The 20,143-nt window shown below is 49.0% G+C and overlaps 1 protein-coding gene across 2 annotated transcripts in view; it reads right to left on the reverse strand.

The window, feature by feature from the left end:
- Positions 1 to 20,143, reverse strand: part of APLF (aprataxin and PNKP like factor) — a 45,064-nt gene that overhangs the window by 15,905 nt on the left and 9,016 nt on the right. For both annotated transcript variants that reach the window (XM_068132543.2, XM_068132542.2), the window contains exon 2: positions 7,989 to 8,060. In XM_068132543.2, the coding sequence (XP_067988644.2) occupies positions 7,989 to 8,060 (72 nt within the window). The remainder of the gene's footprint in view (positions 1 to 7,988; positions 8,061 to 20,143) is intronic.

The following is a 20,143-nucleotide window of genomic DNA, read 5'->3' on the forward strand; positions in this document are numbered from 1 at the left end:
CCTACAAGTCCTGCCAATATACCTGAACAACTCCATCCCCAATGCTTATTTGTACTTTAATCTAATGATAATTTTAACCTATCTGCTCTTTCTGTTGCCAATACCTATCCAGGGAGACCATGATAAGCATTAACTAGAACGACACTCGGTAGAGCGCACACCTCCACCAAACTGAACAGTTTACGTTTTGTATCCCACTGATAGGCTGGATCTAGATCAGGACCCGAACCCAAATCTAATCGGCTTGTTTTTGTCACCTACCCAATCGGCTTGTCTAACCCTGGTGTTGGGCTAGTGGCTAGGGTGTCAGCTTAGGATCCTAGGATCCTGGGTTCGAATCCCGGTCGATCGCTGAATTAACGCCAGGGGGGTTGACTCAGCCTGTCATCCTTCCGAGGTCGGCTAATTGAGTACCAGTTCACTGGTAATTCCCTGTTTGTCGTTAAAGGCGGCAAAAAGGGTTGGCGTCAGGAAGGGCATCCGGCCGTAAAACATTGCTTCAAAAAGGGGACCGAAAAACAACAACAACCACGGTTCCCGAAAAAGGCCAACCCCCGCTTGCGGGGAAAAATGGCCTCTAAAGGTGGTTATTATATATATTATATACCCAACTCACATTACATCCATCAAGTCGTCCACAACCTTTTGAAATTTCATGCTATTTATCGTTTTTGGCCCCATCCCTCAATGGTGAAGAATCGGTGAAGAATCAGTTAAGTATTTTAAAAAGGTTGTATCCACATCCGGATCTTCACCAAAATCGAATTGGTTCGTCCTCGTCACACACCCAACCTGTCCAGCAAGTTTTGTCCGAATCCGTCCATATTTTTTTGAGCTACCGTGATATAAATCGTTTTGGCCCTGTCTCTCAATGGTGAAGAATAACTTTAAAAATTCTAGCATCCGGATTCGGATCTTCACCAAAATCGAATCTATTTGTCCTTGTCACACACTCAACCTGTCCACCAAGTTTCATCCAAATCCGTCCACAAGCTTTTGAGATATCCTGCTCACAGACAGACAGGGGTGAAAACATAACCTCCGTCCGCTTTTGGTGCCGGAGGTAATTACTCTGACTGAAAGACCTCTGACCTTATACTGTCCTAACTCTCTTCTTTACTCTCAGGCTATGGCCCCTGGTCATCAAAACTGCATTAGAGGAAAACTTTCCTCAAATAAAGTTGATGTAGGTGAAATCAAGCAGGCAATGCATAGGTGACATCATGTGACGTTTCATAGAAAACAAAAGATTCACCAGGCCACACTCAGTCATCCTCAATGTATAATGGTGCAAGGACATCATCTGAAGTGTGTGTCCGACTGTGAGTCGTGAGTGTCCGACTTCCGGTTCCTCGAGCGACGGGGCTTGCTTCGATCTCTCCACGGCATCAAAGTTTGAGTATTTTCCCGTTCGTTTCTTTGTCAAATTTCCACTGCGTATTGTTGTGGATATGAGGATTGTGTTTTTTTTGTTTTTTTATTGCTTTATTCTGAACCCTCCTGCCTCCAGTCTGTTGTATAAAGGTCAAAGGGCGTTCCCGTAGTTAATTCCATAAAGCATACACGAAGGACACCATATATCCCTGTTCAGTAGTTATATCCTTATTATGTGTATTAGGCTAAGGATTTGTCTTCCATTAATTTAAATACTCCATTGCACCAAGTGAAATAAGAGTAGATCCCCTTTCATTCACATTCCCCTTCCAACAATTGCCAACTGTTCCCTCCGCGACTCCATTCACCACGAGGTCGGCTTGGAGAAGAAGGGGGAGGAGCTGCCGACTCCTGGGCGTGCCCGCCCATCGTCATCAAGGGCGGAGCCAGAGGGCCCTGCCGACCAATGAGGGCCGAGGCGAGCTGACCGATGGGCGTGTCCTGGACACCAGCGGCTTGATCGCCTGAGGCGCTATATAGAGCGCGCGCGAAAGCAAGAAAGAGAAGTTGTTGTTGGACTAAGCAAGAGAGGAAGAGTGGGACTAAGAGTTGGACTAAGCAAGAGAGGAAGTTGTTGGACTGGGTTGGACTAAGAAAGAGCGAAAGAGTCCTGGAGTTTGTGAGAGAGGGAGAGAGAACCCGTCACGCCAGACCCCCCCACCAGCAGCTTGGCTCCACCAAGCAGCTCCGACCCGTTACCCCGCGCACACGACAGGATCGGTGGCATCGGCGGCCGTCGAGGTCCAGCCCGACGTCCCGTGCGGGATCAAGCTTCAGCCAGCTCCGTGCCTTCCTCCCCCTCCAGCCACCCACCTCCTTCCAGCCAATCCACTCTGCAATTCCCCGTGTGAGTCGGTCTTTGTTTGTTCTGTCCAGGGAATAAGTTAAGCCTGTTTAGATAAGCTAATATTTTCACTGTGTCTCTGATTTCTTCTGTAAATTATTTTATTATCCTTCCTTCTCCTTGGTTACTTTTGGTTGTAAATAGCAAATCAATTATATCCGTATTCCCTACTTCTGTCTTCTTCTTCTTCACATCCTTCGCTTTAGTCTTTTCCCCATTGAATATCTGTGGCGCGATTTTGGCCAACGTTCAGGAATCGGGTTAGTCGGGGTAACTGTTCGGGCGCGGCGGCCATCCGCTCGGCAAACAACATCCTAGCCGTGTCCGTAACAGTATTTTGTTGTGTATGTGTTATTGTGTGTTTCTATTTGGTTTTGTAGTTGTTGCAAATTTGTGTGTAATTAGTCGTTTCTTTGTTCGCGCCTCGTGCGGCCTGATGTCTCGTGCGGCCTCCTCGTCTCGACTTGTGCCCCGCCCCCTGTATCTCGTTTGTTCTTTCACCTCTGCTCCTGCTTTCTCAAATCCACGTTCTCACTTAGAGACTTTTCCCAGATTGTTTTTCATGGTTTTGTTTAAATATTTATTTAAATATGTTTAAACCGCAGCAGTGATGCTGACGCCGCCCCTCCCCCTCCCCACCCCCCAGAATTTCCATGTTTTAAACGTTTCCCAGTGTGTACCCTGGATAAGAATAGGTACCCTGGATAAGAATAGGTACCCCGTATCCCTGCGTGTCGTAAGAGGCGACTGAGAGGGTTGGCGTCAGGAAGAGCATCCGGCCATAAAAACATTGCCTCAAAAAGAGAACCATGACAATTACAACTACATGTGGGCAGGGTACAGCCCGAAGTGGAGATCGGTTTCTGAGGTTTGGGACATGGAATGTAGGGACAATAACAGGGAGATCAGGAGAAGTGGTGGAAGTATTGGTCAGAAGAAGAGTGGACATATGTTGTGTGCAAGAGACGAGATTGAAGGGAAGTGGTGTGAGAATGGTGAAGGGTAGGCAGGGACAGAAATACAAGCTTGTGTGGCAAGGGTGCCTGGAGGGCGTGAATGGTGTTGGTGTCCTGTTTTCTGAGGAGTTTCTAGACAGTGTGGTGAGTGTGACGAGAGTGAGTGATAGGTTGATGATGGTGAAAATGAAGATTGGAAAGCTCTTGGTGAACGTCATCTCGGGATATGCTCCGCAGGTTGGTCGAAGCGATGAAGAGAAGGACAAGTTCTGGTGTGCGATAGAGAAGCTGATGGAAAACGTGAAAGATGAGGAAGTTGTTGTGGAAGGAGGAGACCTAAATGGACATGTGGGAAGGACTATGGATGGTTTTGACGGAGTTCATGGGGGTTACGGATATGGTGTGAGAAATGGAGAAGGTGAAAGGATTTTGGAGTTTGCTGATGGAGCTGATTTGTTGATTTGTAATACTCAGTTCCAGAAAGAGGATAATAAGCTTGTTACATACACGTCAGGTGGGTCGACGACAACCGTTGACTACCTGATGGTGCGTAGGCGAGATAGGGGGCACCTCCGGGACACAAAGGTGATCCCGGGGGAGGAGGCTGTTTCACAGCACCACTTGGTTGTCTGCGACGTAAGGGTGAAAGGTGCGAGGAGAGCTCGGCGGGTGAAGTACCAACCGAGAATGAAGGTGTGGAGGTTGAAAGAGGTGACAGTAAGGGAGGCATTAAAAGAGAGGCTGAGTGGGGTCGAGGATGATGTGGTTGAGCTTGAAAGTGGTTGGATGTCAATAAAAGCTAGTCTGTTGGGAGCCGTTGGCGAGGTATGTGGATGGACAAAAGGACCACCGAGGCACTCGGAAACATGGTGGTGGGATGATGAAGTTGGAAAGAGGATTGATGAGAAGAGGAAGAAGTTCAAGGAGTGGCAGAAGGCAAAGGGTACGGGAGCAGAAACAGCAGAGCATGAAAGTTATAAGGCAGCCAGGAAGGCTGCAAAGAAAGAGGTAGCAAAGGCGCAGGAGGCATGGAGGAAAATGTTCGGAGAACGCTTGGATTCGGAAGAGGGTCAGAAAGCAGTATTCAGGATTGCAAAGCAGATAGCAAAAGAGAGGTGTGATGTGATGGGGGTGAGTTGCTTGAAGGATGAAGTGGGACAAATCGTTGTCGACCCAGATGGAATTAAAGGAAGATGGAAAAGATATATGGAAATGCTGTTGAATACAGAGAATGAATGGGATGGCAACATAGAGAGTGACCCAGTTTTGGGACCGGCAGAGAGGATAACTGAGAAGGAAGTTGAGGAAGCGATAAAAGCAATGAAGGGTAGAAAAGCGGGAGGGCCGACGGGAGTTGTGGGAGATATGTTGAAGGCAGCAGGAAGTTGGGGTGTGAAGAGAATGACAGAGATCTGTAATCTGGTGGTGAAAGAAGGCCGCATTCCAGTGGATTGGGAACTGAGTACCCTCGTCCCTCTATACAAGGGGAAAGGTGACCCTCTGGAGTGTGGCTCGTACCGAGCGATAAAGTTATTGGAGCATGGAATGAAGGTATTGGAAAGGGTGTTGGAGAGGAGGATAAGGAAGAAAGTGAAGATCGACAAAATGCAGTTTGGATTCATACCAGGAAGAGGAACGACAGACGCGCTTTTCATTGTGAGGCAGTTGCAGGAGAAGTAAATGGAGAAGAGGAAGAAGTTGTTTCTTGGGTTTGTTGATCTGGAGAAAGCATTCGATCGGGTTCCACGCAAAGTATTGACATGGGCATTGAGGAAGTTAGGAGTGGAGGAATGGTTGATCAGAGTAGTGATGGCAATGTACAAAGGAGCGCGCAAAGCTGTAAGGACGAAGGACGGGAACAGTGGTGAGTTTGAGGTGAAGGTGGGAGTGCATCAGGGGTCGGTACTAAGTCCACTACTATTTGTAGCTGTGATGGAGGTGCTGGCTCAGAACGTAAAGGAGGGTTTACCGTGGGAGTTGTTGTATGCAGATGATCTGGTGTTGATTGCGGAAAGTATGGATGGACTGAAGGAAAAGATGAACACGTGGAAGGAATGTATGGAGACAAAAGGTCTGAAGGTGAATATCGGAAAGACGAAGGTGATGGCAAGTGGTAAAGCATGTGGTGAGGTGGAAAGAACTGGGAAGTGGCCCTGTGCTGTGTGTAGGAAGGGTGTCGGAGTGAACTCCATTCAGTGTACAATGTGCGCTGAGTGGGTTCATCAAAAATGTAGTGGTCTGAGAGGGTCATTAACCAGTGTGGCAGCTACATTCAAATGTAAGGTGTGCACAGAGGGAGCTGCAGATGGAGGAAATGTTGAGTTGGATCTTGGAGACGGCATGAAGCTGGAAGGTGTGAAAACTACCTCGGAGACATGCTGAATGGAGAAGGTGGATCAGACTCGGCAACGGTTGCTGGAGTGAGATGTGCATGGAAGAAGTTTCGGGAACTGAGTGGCGTGCTGATGAGGAGGGGAGTGTCGTTGAAGCTGAAGGGAAAGGTGTATGCTGCATGTGTGAGAAGTGTTATGATTTATGGGAGCGAGACATGGGTAATGAATGTAGAGCAGCAACGAAGGCTGGAAAGGGTGGAAATGCGAATGGTTCGGTGGATGTGCGGAGTATCGTTGAGAGAGAGGAAGACAAATGATGAATTGCGAAAGATGATGGGAATAGAGCCTGTGATTGATGCTGTGAAGAGGAACAGGTTGAGATGGTTTGGTCATGTGTTGAGATAGGATGAAAGTGACTGGTTGAGAAGAGTGATGGAAATGAATGTAGAAGGAAGTAGAAGACGGGGAAGACCGAGAAAGACTTGGCTAAAGATGGTGGAAGAAGAAATGCGGGCAAGGGGGTTAACAAGGAGAGATGCAGAAAATAGGGCAAAATGGAGAAGATTGTCATGGGGACCGCAAGGCTAACCCCCGCTCTAGCAGGGAAAATGGCCTTTAAAATGCATGTTGTTGTTGTTGTTGACATCATCTGAAGTGTCATTGAATATGGCTCCCCCATGTGGCCTGTTGCCATTGCTTCCATCTTGCCCCCTTTTGAGGCCTTTGAGACATTTTAGAGGCCCAAATCTGTTGGTGTCCTAATCTCAGCTTCTCTGCCCCTGAAGGTTGTATGTGTTTGACAAAATTCCCTTACCTCATTACCTTCCCAAAGTCTAACTTTGATACTCATCTACATTCATTCCCCTCCCTCTTCTCTCGCATAAGGAACCGTCTTCCCGAGTATATCTCATGTTTCTCTCCAGGAGTTCAAGTTTGCTGCCAAATTTAATCTTGCAGTCTTTCCAATTTCTACCTGTGCACTTTTGTACACCTGCTGAGACCCTTTCTCACTTTATTCTGCAACTCCTCTCCTCATGTTGTGATGGATCTCTATATGTTCCTGCCTTCGCCATTCCCCTTCTCCCCAATTTGTCTGTTGACCCCAATTTTTGATTCCAGATTCTTCCACTCTTCCATGAGCATCATTACCTGTATAAATATAAAATACATGGCTGTCTCCACATAACTTATTGGGAAATTCACCGAGTTGCATTTGCTGCTGAAGGTTGTACCTTAATTTGTATATGGATGTAAAATGCAAATTTTGATCGATCATGATCACATTTAACAACTAGATGGTATTCATCGAATACTTACCCTGCTCAGTCAACTTAGTGTGAGCCAACTCTTCTGTTTTTGAAGGTTTTTTTTCTTTGATCCAATATGGCTGTCAGACCACGTGAGCGATGACATCGTAAACGTATATTCTCGAATATAATTGTTGTGTAGATCACGCGCAAGAAATTTCAAACTGATCAGACTAAGCGTTGTCCCTGTCAAATTATGACGTCATAATTAAGGAACCAATGACGTCCTCATTAACACCATATACTTGAGTACTTGACAACGCACCATTTTTTCCATAGAGCGGTTTTTAGAGATATAGAGGTGCAACGTTTTCGATTTTTCCAAGATGGCGCCTGTACCGCATGACCTATGACGTCATAATTACCTTTAAAAATTCTACAGGAGGAGGCGCTCCTATGTTCAGAATTTCATGTCCATCGGACTAACAGTTGCAGAGCAGATTTTATTCATATGATCAGATCAAGCATTGTACTTGTCAAATTATGACATCATCATCAACATATCTTATTCCTCATGAGGAGTACTTCACAATGAGCCACGTTTCAATTTTTTCCATTCAGCGGTTTCGGAGATATAGAGGTGTAACATTTTTCCAAGATGGCATCCGTACCACATGACCTATGATGTCATTATTGTGAATAAAAAATTATACAGGCGGAGGTGGTCCTTTGGTAAAATTCCGTGTAAATCGGACCAATGATTGCCAAGAAAATGAATTTCAGAAATGCAGATACGACACACACACGTACGCCACATGTTTGCACATACGTAATACCGAACCCTGCTTTTCGCGAGTGTAGCGTAAATAAAACGGCACTCGGTAGCGCTCATACCTCTGCCAGGATGAACAGTTTACGCCCAACCTGTCCAGCAACTTTTGTCCGAATCCATCCACAACATTTTGATATATCATGCTCACAAACAAAGAGATAGACAGAGATGAAAACACAACCTCCATCTTCCTTCGGTGGCGGAGGTAATTATCAGCTTTCCTGATTGCGTTTTCAGAAGACCAACAACAACCCTCGAACAAGGACAAAAAGAACCAAAGCGGGGTCACCGATCCCTGAAAGTATGTTACGCTGCAGCAGAACAACAACCGTTGGTACTTACTGGCAGCAGCCGTAGTTTGCCTGCTCTCATCTCGAGTGTGCAGTGTCTGCGGGACACACGTTTGTCCGTGACCTAAACTCCAAGTGAAGTGGGTTGATAGTACAAGGAAAAAATAAGGGAGAAGACAAAATCATTTATATATCACTTTTAATATTACTTTCATCCAGCAAAATCCATCATTAGGCAATCACTGGCATACGCAGCCACTTCCCTTATGATGTGATCTGAATATCAAGCAAAAATCATCATTTTATAGGTCATTTTACTCGGTCTTTGGGAGCACAGGTTCGAATCCCATACTATGCATTAATGTCATGGAATTTCCTGTAATGGAGGAACATCACTGTACAGCATTGAAGAGGAAATAAAGGGCTATCTATTTATAACATGCAAAGAGGCAAACTATATAAAACAAGACCGAAGGTAGCCGGGCTTGTTTGATACTGTTGCGGATATGGGATTTGGATCCATCCATATCCGCTTGTAAATATTCCCCTATTTCCTCATCCTTCCCAACTATCCCCAATCCCCCATTCCCTCGTCCCATTTTCTGTAAACAACACTCTGTAGACCCGACCTTCCCCTATTTCCCCCATTAAATGTCGCATCCAGGTCCACCGCATCTCACGTAGACAACTATAGGACATCTTGCTAGTTATTCTTAGTCTATGTCAGTTAAGGACTCGTTTCCATTAATTCTGACTCTTCGTTGCACCAGAATGTGATTGTATGGCACCGTTAGGAAGTTTAGGACCTCCCAATACCTCCCCGCAGCTCTTCCTCATGGTACAACAACAACAACAACAACAACAGCGGCGGCGGCGCGGGGAGTGCGCGTCCTCACTCCGGCTTGGTTAGCCGCCATCGAGTATGTGCTCGACGGGGTTACCACGTAGGGGCTCGCTGTCAGCTCCTCGTCAAGGGCGGAGCCCAGTAACCCCCCCGCACCCAATAGAAGCGGCGGACCGATCCAATCTGGGGCGGAGCTAACGAGCCGAGGGCGTGTCACTCCCCGCTGAGCATGCGCAGGAAGAGGGAGGTGACGTCAGATGCGCGCTGAGCTTGAAGCAAGAGAGACGCCACCTCCGAGCGCTGCAATACCTCCCCGCATCTCTGGACTGGACCATGCTTGATTCTGCCCCTGAGCCAAGGTGCACCTTGTGCTATCGACTGCCTGTCCTTCCCTGCCATCAATCCCTGTGTAAGTCAGTCTTGTCCCATTTGTCTGTGGTCTGTCGGGGATAAGATAAGACTGTGACTAAGTGCCCATCTTTTCTGTGTCTTTGCCTCATTACCTTGTAATCTACCCTTCTTTTCCACCACTAATTATATCCTCCTCCGGAGGTCTTGAGAACTGTACCCCCTTGCGTCGTGTCATTTATCCCAGCCGTTGTGTCCTTTCCAATCATTGATTTAGCATAGCGCGATTTGGTCAACGTCGGGTGGAATCGGGGTCTAGTCGGGGAATAACTGTTAGGTCGCGGCAATACCACCGCTCAGTAAATAACATCTTAATCCGCGATCCGTAACAATTGGTGTCGAGGAGTGAGATCGGACCCGAAGCGCGCTTAACGCGCTCAAAATTACAAGTAACCGAAATTTGTTTTGTTTTAAAATAAAAACCCGAATTTTGAAAGTCGCGCTATGGCAGATCAAGACGGCTGGGTTCCGGTAGAGGAGAGTGAGGCAGGGTCGATCCAGGACCAAATTGAGGGACAAGAGGAGAGCGAAGCAGTGAGGGCGGCAGGTTCGCAAAATGGCGTCCTCGCGCACGAGGTTGCGGGCGCGCAAAATGGCGCCTCGCACATTGCTACGGCGGCCGCACCCGCTGCACAAGTGGGAGGGATGGCCCAAATGCAGGCCCTCATGGAGCAATTTATGGTACAAATGCAGGCGTCCCTCAACCTGCAGAAGGACGATATGAGGGCTAATAGTCAGCAATTGGGGAATAGGATGGATGCTCAGAGTGAGCAAATGAGGGCTGATAGTGAGCAAATGAGGGCTGATAGTGAGCGATTGGGTGAGCGATTGGAGGGCCAAATGGGGGTAATGAGGGACGAAGCGAGGGGTACCGGTGAGGGGTTAGAACAAAGGATGGGGGCCCAGATCAGAGGGTTAGGGAGTAGAATAGAGGGATTAGACAATAGATTAGGGGAAATACAGGAGGGGTTAATGGGGGTAGAAAACAGAATGGCCGCTCAAGAGAATCAAATGGAAGGGATGCAAAAGGGGTTAGAGGGGTTAGAAAACAGTATGGAAGGCAAATTGAGGGACATGAGGGACCAAGCGGAAAGGGAAGTTTAAAAAATGGGGCAGCAGATAGAGGGGGTCAGAATGGGGGTAGAAACTAAATTGGATGCTCACAGGGAGGAAATGGAGCAGATGAGGGTGGCATCTGGGCAGGAGATGCAAGTGATGGGAGAAGAGATCAGAAGAGGTGTGAGTGAGGAGGTCGGAGGAGTGCGCGAGGAGGTGAGGCGCTGTAAGGAGCGCATGGAGAAGGAGGTGAGAAAGGGGACTGTAAAATTGCAAGGTGGTATAGAGGAGTTGACGCTGGGAGTGGAACAGCTGACGGAGGGACAAAAAGAACTAACGGACCAGGTAAAGAAGAACACAGCGGTAATAGAGGGATTAAAATCGACACAGAAGGAGATGAAAAAGGACGTAGGGGTAATTAAAAAAGAGTGTCAGACGGTACATGAGGACCTGACGAGGAAAATGAACAAGGTGGTAGAGGTGATGGAGGTTAAAGAGCGGGAGGTGCGGGAGCACATAGAAAAAAATAAGGTGGAGTTAGAGGAAGAACTTAAGGGGGCGCACGAGGAGATGAAGGAGGTGAAGCAGAAATTAGAAGAAGTGGAAGAAGGGGTGAGCGAAATTAAGAAGCGACGGAGAGAGGATAAGAAAGAGATAAAGGAGGAAGTAAAAGAATTGGTCCAAAGTCTGTGTTCGGATCGTGATGATGTGCTCATTAACCGGATGAGGGATTCGCAGGTGATGGAGGAGAAGCGAAGAGAAAGAGGACCCGGTGTAAGTGGTGACCAATATGGTCGTGCGTATGATGCGCCAGGTGATTTAATAAGCTTGGGGGTCGAGATAGACCCGGATGTTCGTGAGAGGCCAAGAGTGAGGTGTATGGCTGGTCCGGAGGGTATGGAACGAGGGTGCGAGCGAGAGGGTCCGGTGATGGGAGAGGTGCGAGGTGTGAGTGAGCAAGGTTGTGGTGGTATGGAATGGGTAGCGGGTTGCGGAAGTGTGACCCATGCATCGACACCAACAGGGGTAGTTTTTAGAGGGACAGGGGAGGCACGGGAGCCCCTTGGGGGTAATGTACTGTGGGGGCCCGGCCGGTTCGGCCCCGCGCTGACCCCGCAAGGGGTGACGCAAGGGGTCCGGCAGGCGGGCAACGACTCGCATACGAGGTGGTCCCACAAGGTCCCACTCGCGCCGTATGACGGCAAGAGTGATCTACGCGCGTACCTGGCGCAGTTTGACTGTGTGTGTAAGGGCAACGGTTGGGGTGAGGACGAAGGTGGAGTACACCTGGTGGCCGCATTGCGCGGCGCGGCGGCGGAGGTGCTGACGGCATTACCACCGGGTGCTCTCACCCTGCCAGCCCTCCGCGACGCCCTAATTAATCGATTCGGCATTGAACAGCAGAGCGAGCTTGTTAAAGCTCAGCTCGCGCTGCGAAAATGCAAGCCCCAGGAAGCCATCGGGGAACTTGCCCACGACATTCGCCGCGCAGTGGGGATCGCACATGCTAGCATGGCAGCGGATTCCCGGGAAAGCCTGGCGCTGGACCATTTTATCCAGGCCCTCCCGGATATTGAGCTCCGGCAACAGCTCGCCATGTGGCGCCCGCAGACTCTGAGCCAGGCGGCTGACGCTGCGGCCCGTTGGGAAGCAGCGAGGCCCCTGGCCCGGGGGAGCGAGCGTCACGCAATGGTGGTCCGCCAGGTGGGACCCCCGATGGAGGTCGGGCCCCTTAGGGGGCCTGCCCCCGACGTGAGTCCTGACCTGGCGGCCATGGTCCGGAGGCTGGTGGACCAGCGCCTGGCGGGACCTGGACCATGGCAGGCGGCCCCGGAAGTGGCCCGCGGTGGACCACGAACGGGTAATCCAATTCGGACCTTCAGGGGGGGGGATTTGGAATTCCGGAGACAAGCACCTTATCAGGTGATGTGAGGTGCTATACTTGCAACCGTCTGGGTCACCTGGCGCGGCACTGTCAAGCCACGTGCCAGGATGATCCCCGGCGGTTGGGGTCCTTAACTCCGCCCAGGGGGGAGCGGGTTAGCCGACCCCAGACACCCCCCCGCCAGACCCCGGGAAACTAGAAGGCCTTACACCGGCGAGCAGGCGCCCCCGTGGATTGCCTCAGCTTTAGATGCCGAGGCGGGACCCAGTACCTCTGAATAAGGGGGGCTTATTAGTGCCAGAGGACTGGGGGATTGATGAGCGATGGGCCCGGTGGGTAAGGGTGGCATCCCTGCCACCCTTCCCATGGTGGGGGCAAATGCGCTATAGATTAGGGGGTGTATGGCAGTGAAAACTAGCCCGGGTGGGTTAGGATATTGTGTGTAGGGATCTAGAAGAGATTGACATTAGGTAACGTTAAGGTTTAGCTAGTGACTGATACCTGTAGAGGGGACGCAGGTAGATTAGTAGGGATGATAATGACGAGGGAGCGCAATAGTTTAAAGGGACGACTGGGAAGCGCAAGTTTCAGAGGGGAGTAGTTCGATGAGATGATGCTGTGTGAGAACTGGACAGGTGTGTGGAATAGTGAGTGTTGTGGATCAGCGCAAAGGCGCTTGGGGGAGAGAAGGGTGCAGGCGGCACCAAGTATGAGAGCACAGGTGTGCAAGTACAGGTGTGTGGAATATATGGAGCAGAGAATGAGTGGTGTGGAGAGAGTTGGAGTAAGTGGTACGGAGTGGTGTGCATGGTGCGAAGGTGTGGATGGGGGAAGAGTGGACCCCTTTTCACGAGTACCCGGGGCGGGTAGTGTAAGTGTTAGGTAGAGGGTATAGGTAAATTGTGGTTGGATATTGGCATTTGTGGTGCGGTTGCAGAATGGTATTGTGGATGGGTGCATTAGTGTTGTGGAAATGGCTGGGCGTGTAGCCTGTTAGTGTGTGTAGTTGGTTTGGGCACTCCACCACTGTGAGGATGTCGGCCAGGTGAGGCCGCAGGTGGGCTCTGGGAGCCGTTAGTGTCAGTGGGTGCCTGAGGATCCCGGGTGTGGATCGGGCAGCCCGTGCCAGAGAGGGCACTGAGGGGGTGAGAGTGCGAGAGGGCCTTCCCCAGTTAGTTAGGTTAGGGTGAGGAGCAGGTAAGCTCGGGTGGCAACTACAGTGGTGGAGGTGTGCAGGTGGGTAGACCTGCTGGGAGAGCTACACGTCGCAGCCCAGAAATTGTGCGAGGGCACCGGGAGATGAATCGGGGGAGTGAGACCCCAAATTGAGAAGCACCACAGTTTGGTCAATGGGAATTGGTTTTTAGAACCCATAGTGTAAGTTGGCCAATGGATTGGCAGGGAAAGACCCCGGGTAATGTAAAGTTGTTAAAGTCATTTAGGAAATAGTTAGGATTGATGAACCTGTCGCACCATACGCAGCCACTTACCTGAGGTGATGATGATGACTCCACACCTGTGTTTCTTTGTTTTGTGTTGCAGGAAATGAGAATTGCTGTGTGGATTTGTGAGACGCATCACGACGTGGATGAGACATTGGGGTGATTCCATCTCTCCCTCCTTAGGAGGGACTGATGATGAATTGGTGATGGCAAATTTAGATGTTGAGTTGGAGATGGCAAATTTTGATGAGAGTTGGAAATGGCAAATTTGATTGGTTAGGAGGGAGAGAAGACGAATTTGGTTTATGGGAGGAACGGGGAAGACAGTAGAGACGTTTGTTGATGTGTAAAGTAGATGTTTATGGGTAGTGTTGTGTTTTGTGGATACAGTAAGGGGTAAGGGAGGGGCAATGTAGGTTACCTGGTGGGGGGGGGGGGGGGGGGTGTACGGTAGGAACGTACCTGTCTCACCTGGTTCCCATGTGCCCCTAGTGTGCATTACCTAATATTGCGTGCACTTTTGCGCCCTTACCACCTTACTCACTTGTTTTCTTTTGTCTCCCACCTCCGAGGATCTGGCTTTGGGGCAGAGAGAGAGGAGAGAGAGGTGCTGGCTCCGCAGTTGTGGGCCTGTACTTTCGCTGCTTGCTGCCTGGATCGATACACCATATGGACCGCAATTTTTGTGGCCGCCCACCATGGACCGCAGTTCTTTTGCGGGCAAGCACCACCCGTTGATGGACCTTTGGGTCAACGTGGCACCTATGCCATACAGGTGAACCACTTATAGTTGGCCCCCCCTGACGGCCACAATTTAGAAATGGACGCGGTTGGCGCCTTTCTTTATTCCTAAAGAAGCCAGAAGGCCAAGAGAAGGCAAGACCAGCGGCAGAACATCGGCCGGCTGCGACACCACCGGTGACTATGAACACTTTATTGGTGCACCGGATGGTGCTGACTGTGTGTATGGGGTGGTGCTTTTGGTGCTTGGACGGGGTGCTCTGCACATTATTAAAGGCCGTAGGGCCACAGGGCACTCGTGGGTTGGTGTATCGATGCTGGCATGCGTGCTCTCTCTATGCATAACATCTGCATGTGTTCCTCAAAGAACAGGTCCTGGATCGTAGTGTAAATATCAGTGTTGTATAAATAATGCTCCCTACCGGCTGTATGTTTAGTTTGAGAATGCTTTCCGCGATTCGGTTATCCTGTGGGTGTGTTTCTGTGAGGAGAAGGGTGCAACGTCGCAGGGGGACATATTTACTCATTTGTGAACATCTGTAAAACTGTCGCACTCAGGGTTGAGTTAATAGTAGAGGGAACTACATCTGAGTGCCACACTAAAGTAGGTAAAAATTTATCGGGTCGGGACGCCCCGAGGTAGAGAAGGGTGCAATGTTGCGGATATGGGATTTGGATCCATCCATATCCGCTTGTAAATATTCCCCTATTTCCTCATCCTTCCCAACTATCCCCAATCCCCCATTCCCTAGTCCCATTTTCTGTAAACAACACTCTGTAGACCCGACCTTCCCCTATTTCCCCCATTAAATGTCGCATCCAGGTCCACCGCATCTCACGTAGACAACTATAGGACATCTTGCTAGTTATTCTTAGTCTATGTCAGTTAAGGACTCGTTTCCATTAATTCTGACTCTTCGTTGCACCAGAATGTGATTGTATGGCACCGTTAGGAAGTTTAGGACCTCCCAATACCTCCCCGCAGCTCTTCCTCATGGTACAACAACAACAACAACAACAGCGGCGGCGGCGCGGGGAGTGCGAGTCCTCACTCCGGCTTGGTTAGCCGCCATCGAGCATGTGCTCGACGGGGTTACCACGTAGGGGCTCGCTGTCAGCTCCTCATCAAGGGCGGAGCCCGGTAACCCCCCCGCACCCAATAGAAGCGGCGGACCGATCCCATCTGGGGCGGAGCTAACGAGCCGAGGGCGTGTCACTCCCCGCTGAGCATGCGCAGGAAGAGGGAGGTGACGTCAGATGCGCGCTGAGCTTGAAGCAAGAGAGACGCCACCTCCGAGCGCTGCAATACCTCCCCGCATCTCTGGACTGGACCGTGCTTGATTCTGCCCCTGAGCCAAGGTGCACCTTGTGCTATCGACTGCCTGTCCTTCCCTGCCATCAATCCCTGTGTAAGTCAGTCTTGTCCCGTTTGTCTGTGGTCTGTCGGGGATAAGATAAGACTGTGACTAAGTGCCCATCTTTTCTGTGTCTTTGCCTCATTACCTTGTAATCTACCCTTCTTTTCCACCACTAATTATATCCTCCTCCGGAGGTCTTGAGAACTGTACCCCCTTGCGTCGTGTCATTTATCCCAGCCGTTGTGTCCTTTCCAATCATTGATTTAGCATAGCGCGATTTGGTCAACGTCGGGTGGAATCGGGGTCTAGTCGGGGAATAACTGTTAGGTCGCGGCAATACCACCGCTCAGTAAATAACATCTTAATCCGCGATCCGTAACAATACTTTAGTTGAGTTGAGTTTGATACTTTAAGAGGATAGTATGACCTTGGTGGAGATACCAGTTAGCAAATAATGTAAGTAATAAATTATTTTGAAGGACTCTTAAGTATCCAAGCTGTCTGTCACCATGGAAGTGAAGAACTTGCATTGAGACACCATATGGTTTATTACTTGCTGGAAAAGATTCCGGTAAGTATGTTGGTTGGTTGGTTGATTTGTCTGTCTGTCTGTCTGTCTGTTTGTCTGTTTCTATATGTTGGTCAGTTAGTCAACACTATCAAAGTGACCTCAGCACCATCCCGACACACACCACTGTGTGTTACGGAATTAGGTGTTTTACGGCGGCCGGAGTGCAAATCCTGTCACCAACCTCCTTGAGTGAGGACCCAGTGAGTTGGTACTCATTTTGCTGACCTGGGAAGGATGACAGGCTGAGTCAACCCCACCTGATGTTAATTCCAACAGCTGATTGGGATTCAAACTCAGGACCCTAGGATCCCAAGCCATCTACCCTAACCGTTAAGCCAACACCAACCTTTGGGTGGTTGGAGGCAGTCATAAGAAATGCTTCAATGTTTGAAGAGCCCTTAATCAAAGTTTTAATTATATATGATCTGGGGGGGCATGCACATTCCCTCCCCCACCCCCCCACTTCCCGGTCATATATCATCAATCACCCTGTTGTCATCATTTCAGTTCCCCCCAATCATCAAGTGTAGTAATTTGTCCTAACCAAGTATATGATGTAATATATGAACGTTCCCTAAAGGGTGTCGAACAAAACATAACAAACAGTAACAAAGCTAAATGGCATTACATTCTACCTTTCAGAAGCGTAATTGTCGGCGATAAAACTCACCCAATATATAGGATAAATATGTCAGGGACACACATACATACATACATACATACATACATACATACATACGGAGAGACGAACGCTGTAAACACAGGAACCAAACATCTACGACGTAAAAAATCGTTTGTTTAATCACGAATTTGCCATTTCTAAAAGCCTCTTTGCAAGTTTGAAGTAGAGGAAGAAGAGCTAATGTATAGTTTATTCACAGAGCAGTTTGAATGGAAAGATTTATTATTCTACTACAGTAGAAACCCTTTATAAGGACATGTAATGAGCATACAAAATTATATATACAACAACACAACATGCATTTTAAAGGCCATTTTCCCTGCTAGAGCGGGGGTTAGCCTTGCGGTCTCCATGACAATCTTCTCCATTTTGCCCTATTTTCTGCATCTCCCCTTGTTAACCCCCTTGCCCGCATTTCTTCTTCCACCATCTTTAGCCAAGTCTTTCTCGGTCTTCCCCGTCTTCTACTTCCTTCTACATTCATTTCCATCACTCTTCTCAACCAGTCACTTTCATCCTTCCTCAGCACATGACCAAACCATCTCAACCTGTTCCTCTTCACAGCATCAATCACAGGCTCTATTCCCATCATCTTTCGCAATTCATCATTTGTCTTCCTCTCTCTCAACGATACTCCGCACATCCGTCGAACCATTCACATTTCCACCCTTTCCAACCTTCGTTGCTGCTCTACGTCCATTACCCATGTCTCGCTCCCATAAATCATAACACTTCTCACACATGCAGCATACACCTTTCCCTTCAGCTTCAACGACACTCCCCTCATCATCAGCACGCCACTCAATTCCCGAAACTTCTTCCATGCACATCTCACTCGAGCAACCGTTGCTGAGTCTGATCCACCTTCTCCATTCAGCATGTCTCCGAGGTAGCAAAATGTTTTCACACCTTCCAGCTTCACGCCGTCTCCAAGATCCAACTCAACATTTCCTCCATCTGCAGCTCCCTCTGTGCACACCTTACATTTGAATGTAGCTGCCACACTGGTTAATAACCCTCTCAGACCACTACATTTTTGATGAACCCACTCAGCGCACATTGTACACTGAATGGAGTTCACTCCGACACCCTTCCTACACACAGCACAGGGCCACTTCCCAGTTCTTTCCACCTCACCACATGCTTTACCACTTGCCATCACCTTCGTCTTTCCGATATTCACCTTCAGACCTTTTGTCTCCATACATTCCTTCCACGTGTTCATCTTTTCCTTCAGTCCATCCATACTTTCCGCAATCAACACCAGATCATCTGCATACAACAACTCCCACGGTAAACCCTCCTTTACGTTCTGAGCCAGCACCTCCATCACAGCTACAAATAGTAGTGGACTTAGTACCGACCCCTGATGCACTCCCACCTTCACCTCAAACTCACCACTGTTCCCGTCCTTCGTCCTTACAGCTGTGCGCGCTCTTTTGTACATTGCCATCACTACTCTGATCAACCATTCCTCCACTCCTAACTTCCTCAATGCCCATGTCAATACTTTGCGTGGAACCCGATCGAATGCTTTCTCCAGATCAACAAACCCAAGAAACAACTTCTTCCTCTTCTCCATGTACTTCTCCTGCAACTGCCTCACAATGAAAAGCGCGTCTGTTGTTCCACTTCCTGGCATGAATCCAAACTGCATTTCGTCGATCTTCACTTTCTTCCTTATTCTCCTCTCCAACACCCTTTCCAATACCTTCATTCCATGCTCCAATAACTTTATCGCTCGGTACGAGCCACACTCCAGAGGGTCACCTTTCCCCTTGTACAGAGGGACGAGGGTACTCAGTTCCCAATCCACTGGAATGCGGCCTTCTTTCACCACCAGATTACAGATCTCTGTCATTCTCTTCACACCCCAACTTCCTGCTGCCTTCAACATATCTCCCACAACTCCTGTTGGCCCTCCCGCTTTTCTACCCTTCATTGCTTTTATCGCTTCCTCAACTTCCTTCTCAGTTATCTTCTCTGCCGGTCCTAAAACTGGGTTACTCTCAATGTTGCCATCCCATTCATTCTCTGTATTCAACAGCATTTCCATATATCTTTTCCATCTTCCTTTAATTCCATCTGGGTCGACAACGATTTGTCCCACTTCATCCTTCAAGCAACTCACCCCCATCACATCACACCTCACTTTCGCTATCTGCTTTGCAATCCCGAATACTGCTTTCTGACCCTCTTCCGAATCCAAGCGTTCTCCGAACATTTTCTTACATGCCTCCTGCGCCTTTGCTACCTCTTTCTTTGCAGCCTTCCTGGCTGCCTTATAACTTTCATGCTCTGCTGTTTCTGCTCCCGTACCCTTCGCCTTCTGCCACTCCTTGAACTTCTTCCTCTTCTCGTCAATCCTCTTTCCAAATTCATCATTCCGCCACCATGTTTCCGAGTGCCTCGGTGGTCCTTTTGTCCATCCACATACCTCACCAACGGCTCCCAACAGACTAGCTTTCATTGACATCCAACCACTTTTAAGCTCAACCACATCATCCTCGACCCTACTCAGCCTCTCTTTTAATGCCTCCCTTACCGTCACCTCTTTCAACCTCCACACCTTCATTCTCGGTTGGTACTTCACCCGCCGAGCTCTCCTCGCACCTTTCACCCTTACGTCGCAGACAACCAAGTGGTGCTGTGAAACAGCCTCCTCCCCCGGGATCACCTTTGTGTCCCGGAGGTGCCCCCTATCTCGCCTACGCACCATCAGGTAGTCAACGGTTGTCGTCGACCCACCTGACGTGTATGTAACAAGCTTATTATCCTCTTTCTGGAACTGAGTATTACAAATCAACAAATCAGCTCCATCAGCAAACTCCAAAATCCTTTCACCTTCTCCATTTCTCACACCATATCCGTAACTCCCATGAACTCCGTCAAAACCATCCATACTCCTTCCCACATGTCCATTTAGGTCTCCTCCTACCACAACAACTTCCTCATCTTTCACGTTTTCCATCAGCTTCTCTATCGCACACCAGAACTTGTCCTTCTCTTCATCGCTTCGACCAACCTGTGGAGCATATCCCGAGATGACGTTCACCAAGAGCTTTCCAATCATAATTTTCACCATCATCAACCTATCACTCACTCTAGTCACACTCACCACACTGTCTACAAACTCCTCAGAAAACAGGACACCAACACCATTCACGCCCTCCAGGCACCCTTGCCACACAAACTTGTATTTCTGTCCCTGCCTACCCTT

This window comes from Myxine glutinosa, chromosome 12, assembly GCF_964187855.1.
Source record: "Myxine glutinosa chromosome 12, kmMyxGlut1.1, whole genome shotgun sequence".
NCBI classification, from domain to species: Eukaryota; Metazoa; Chordata; class Myxini; order Myxiniformes; family Myxinidae; genus Myxine; species Myxine glutinosa.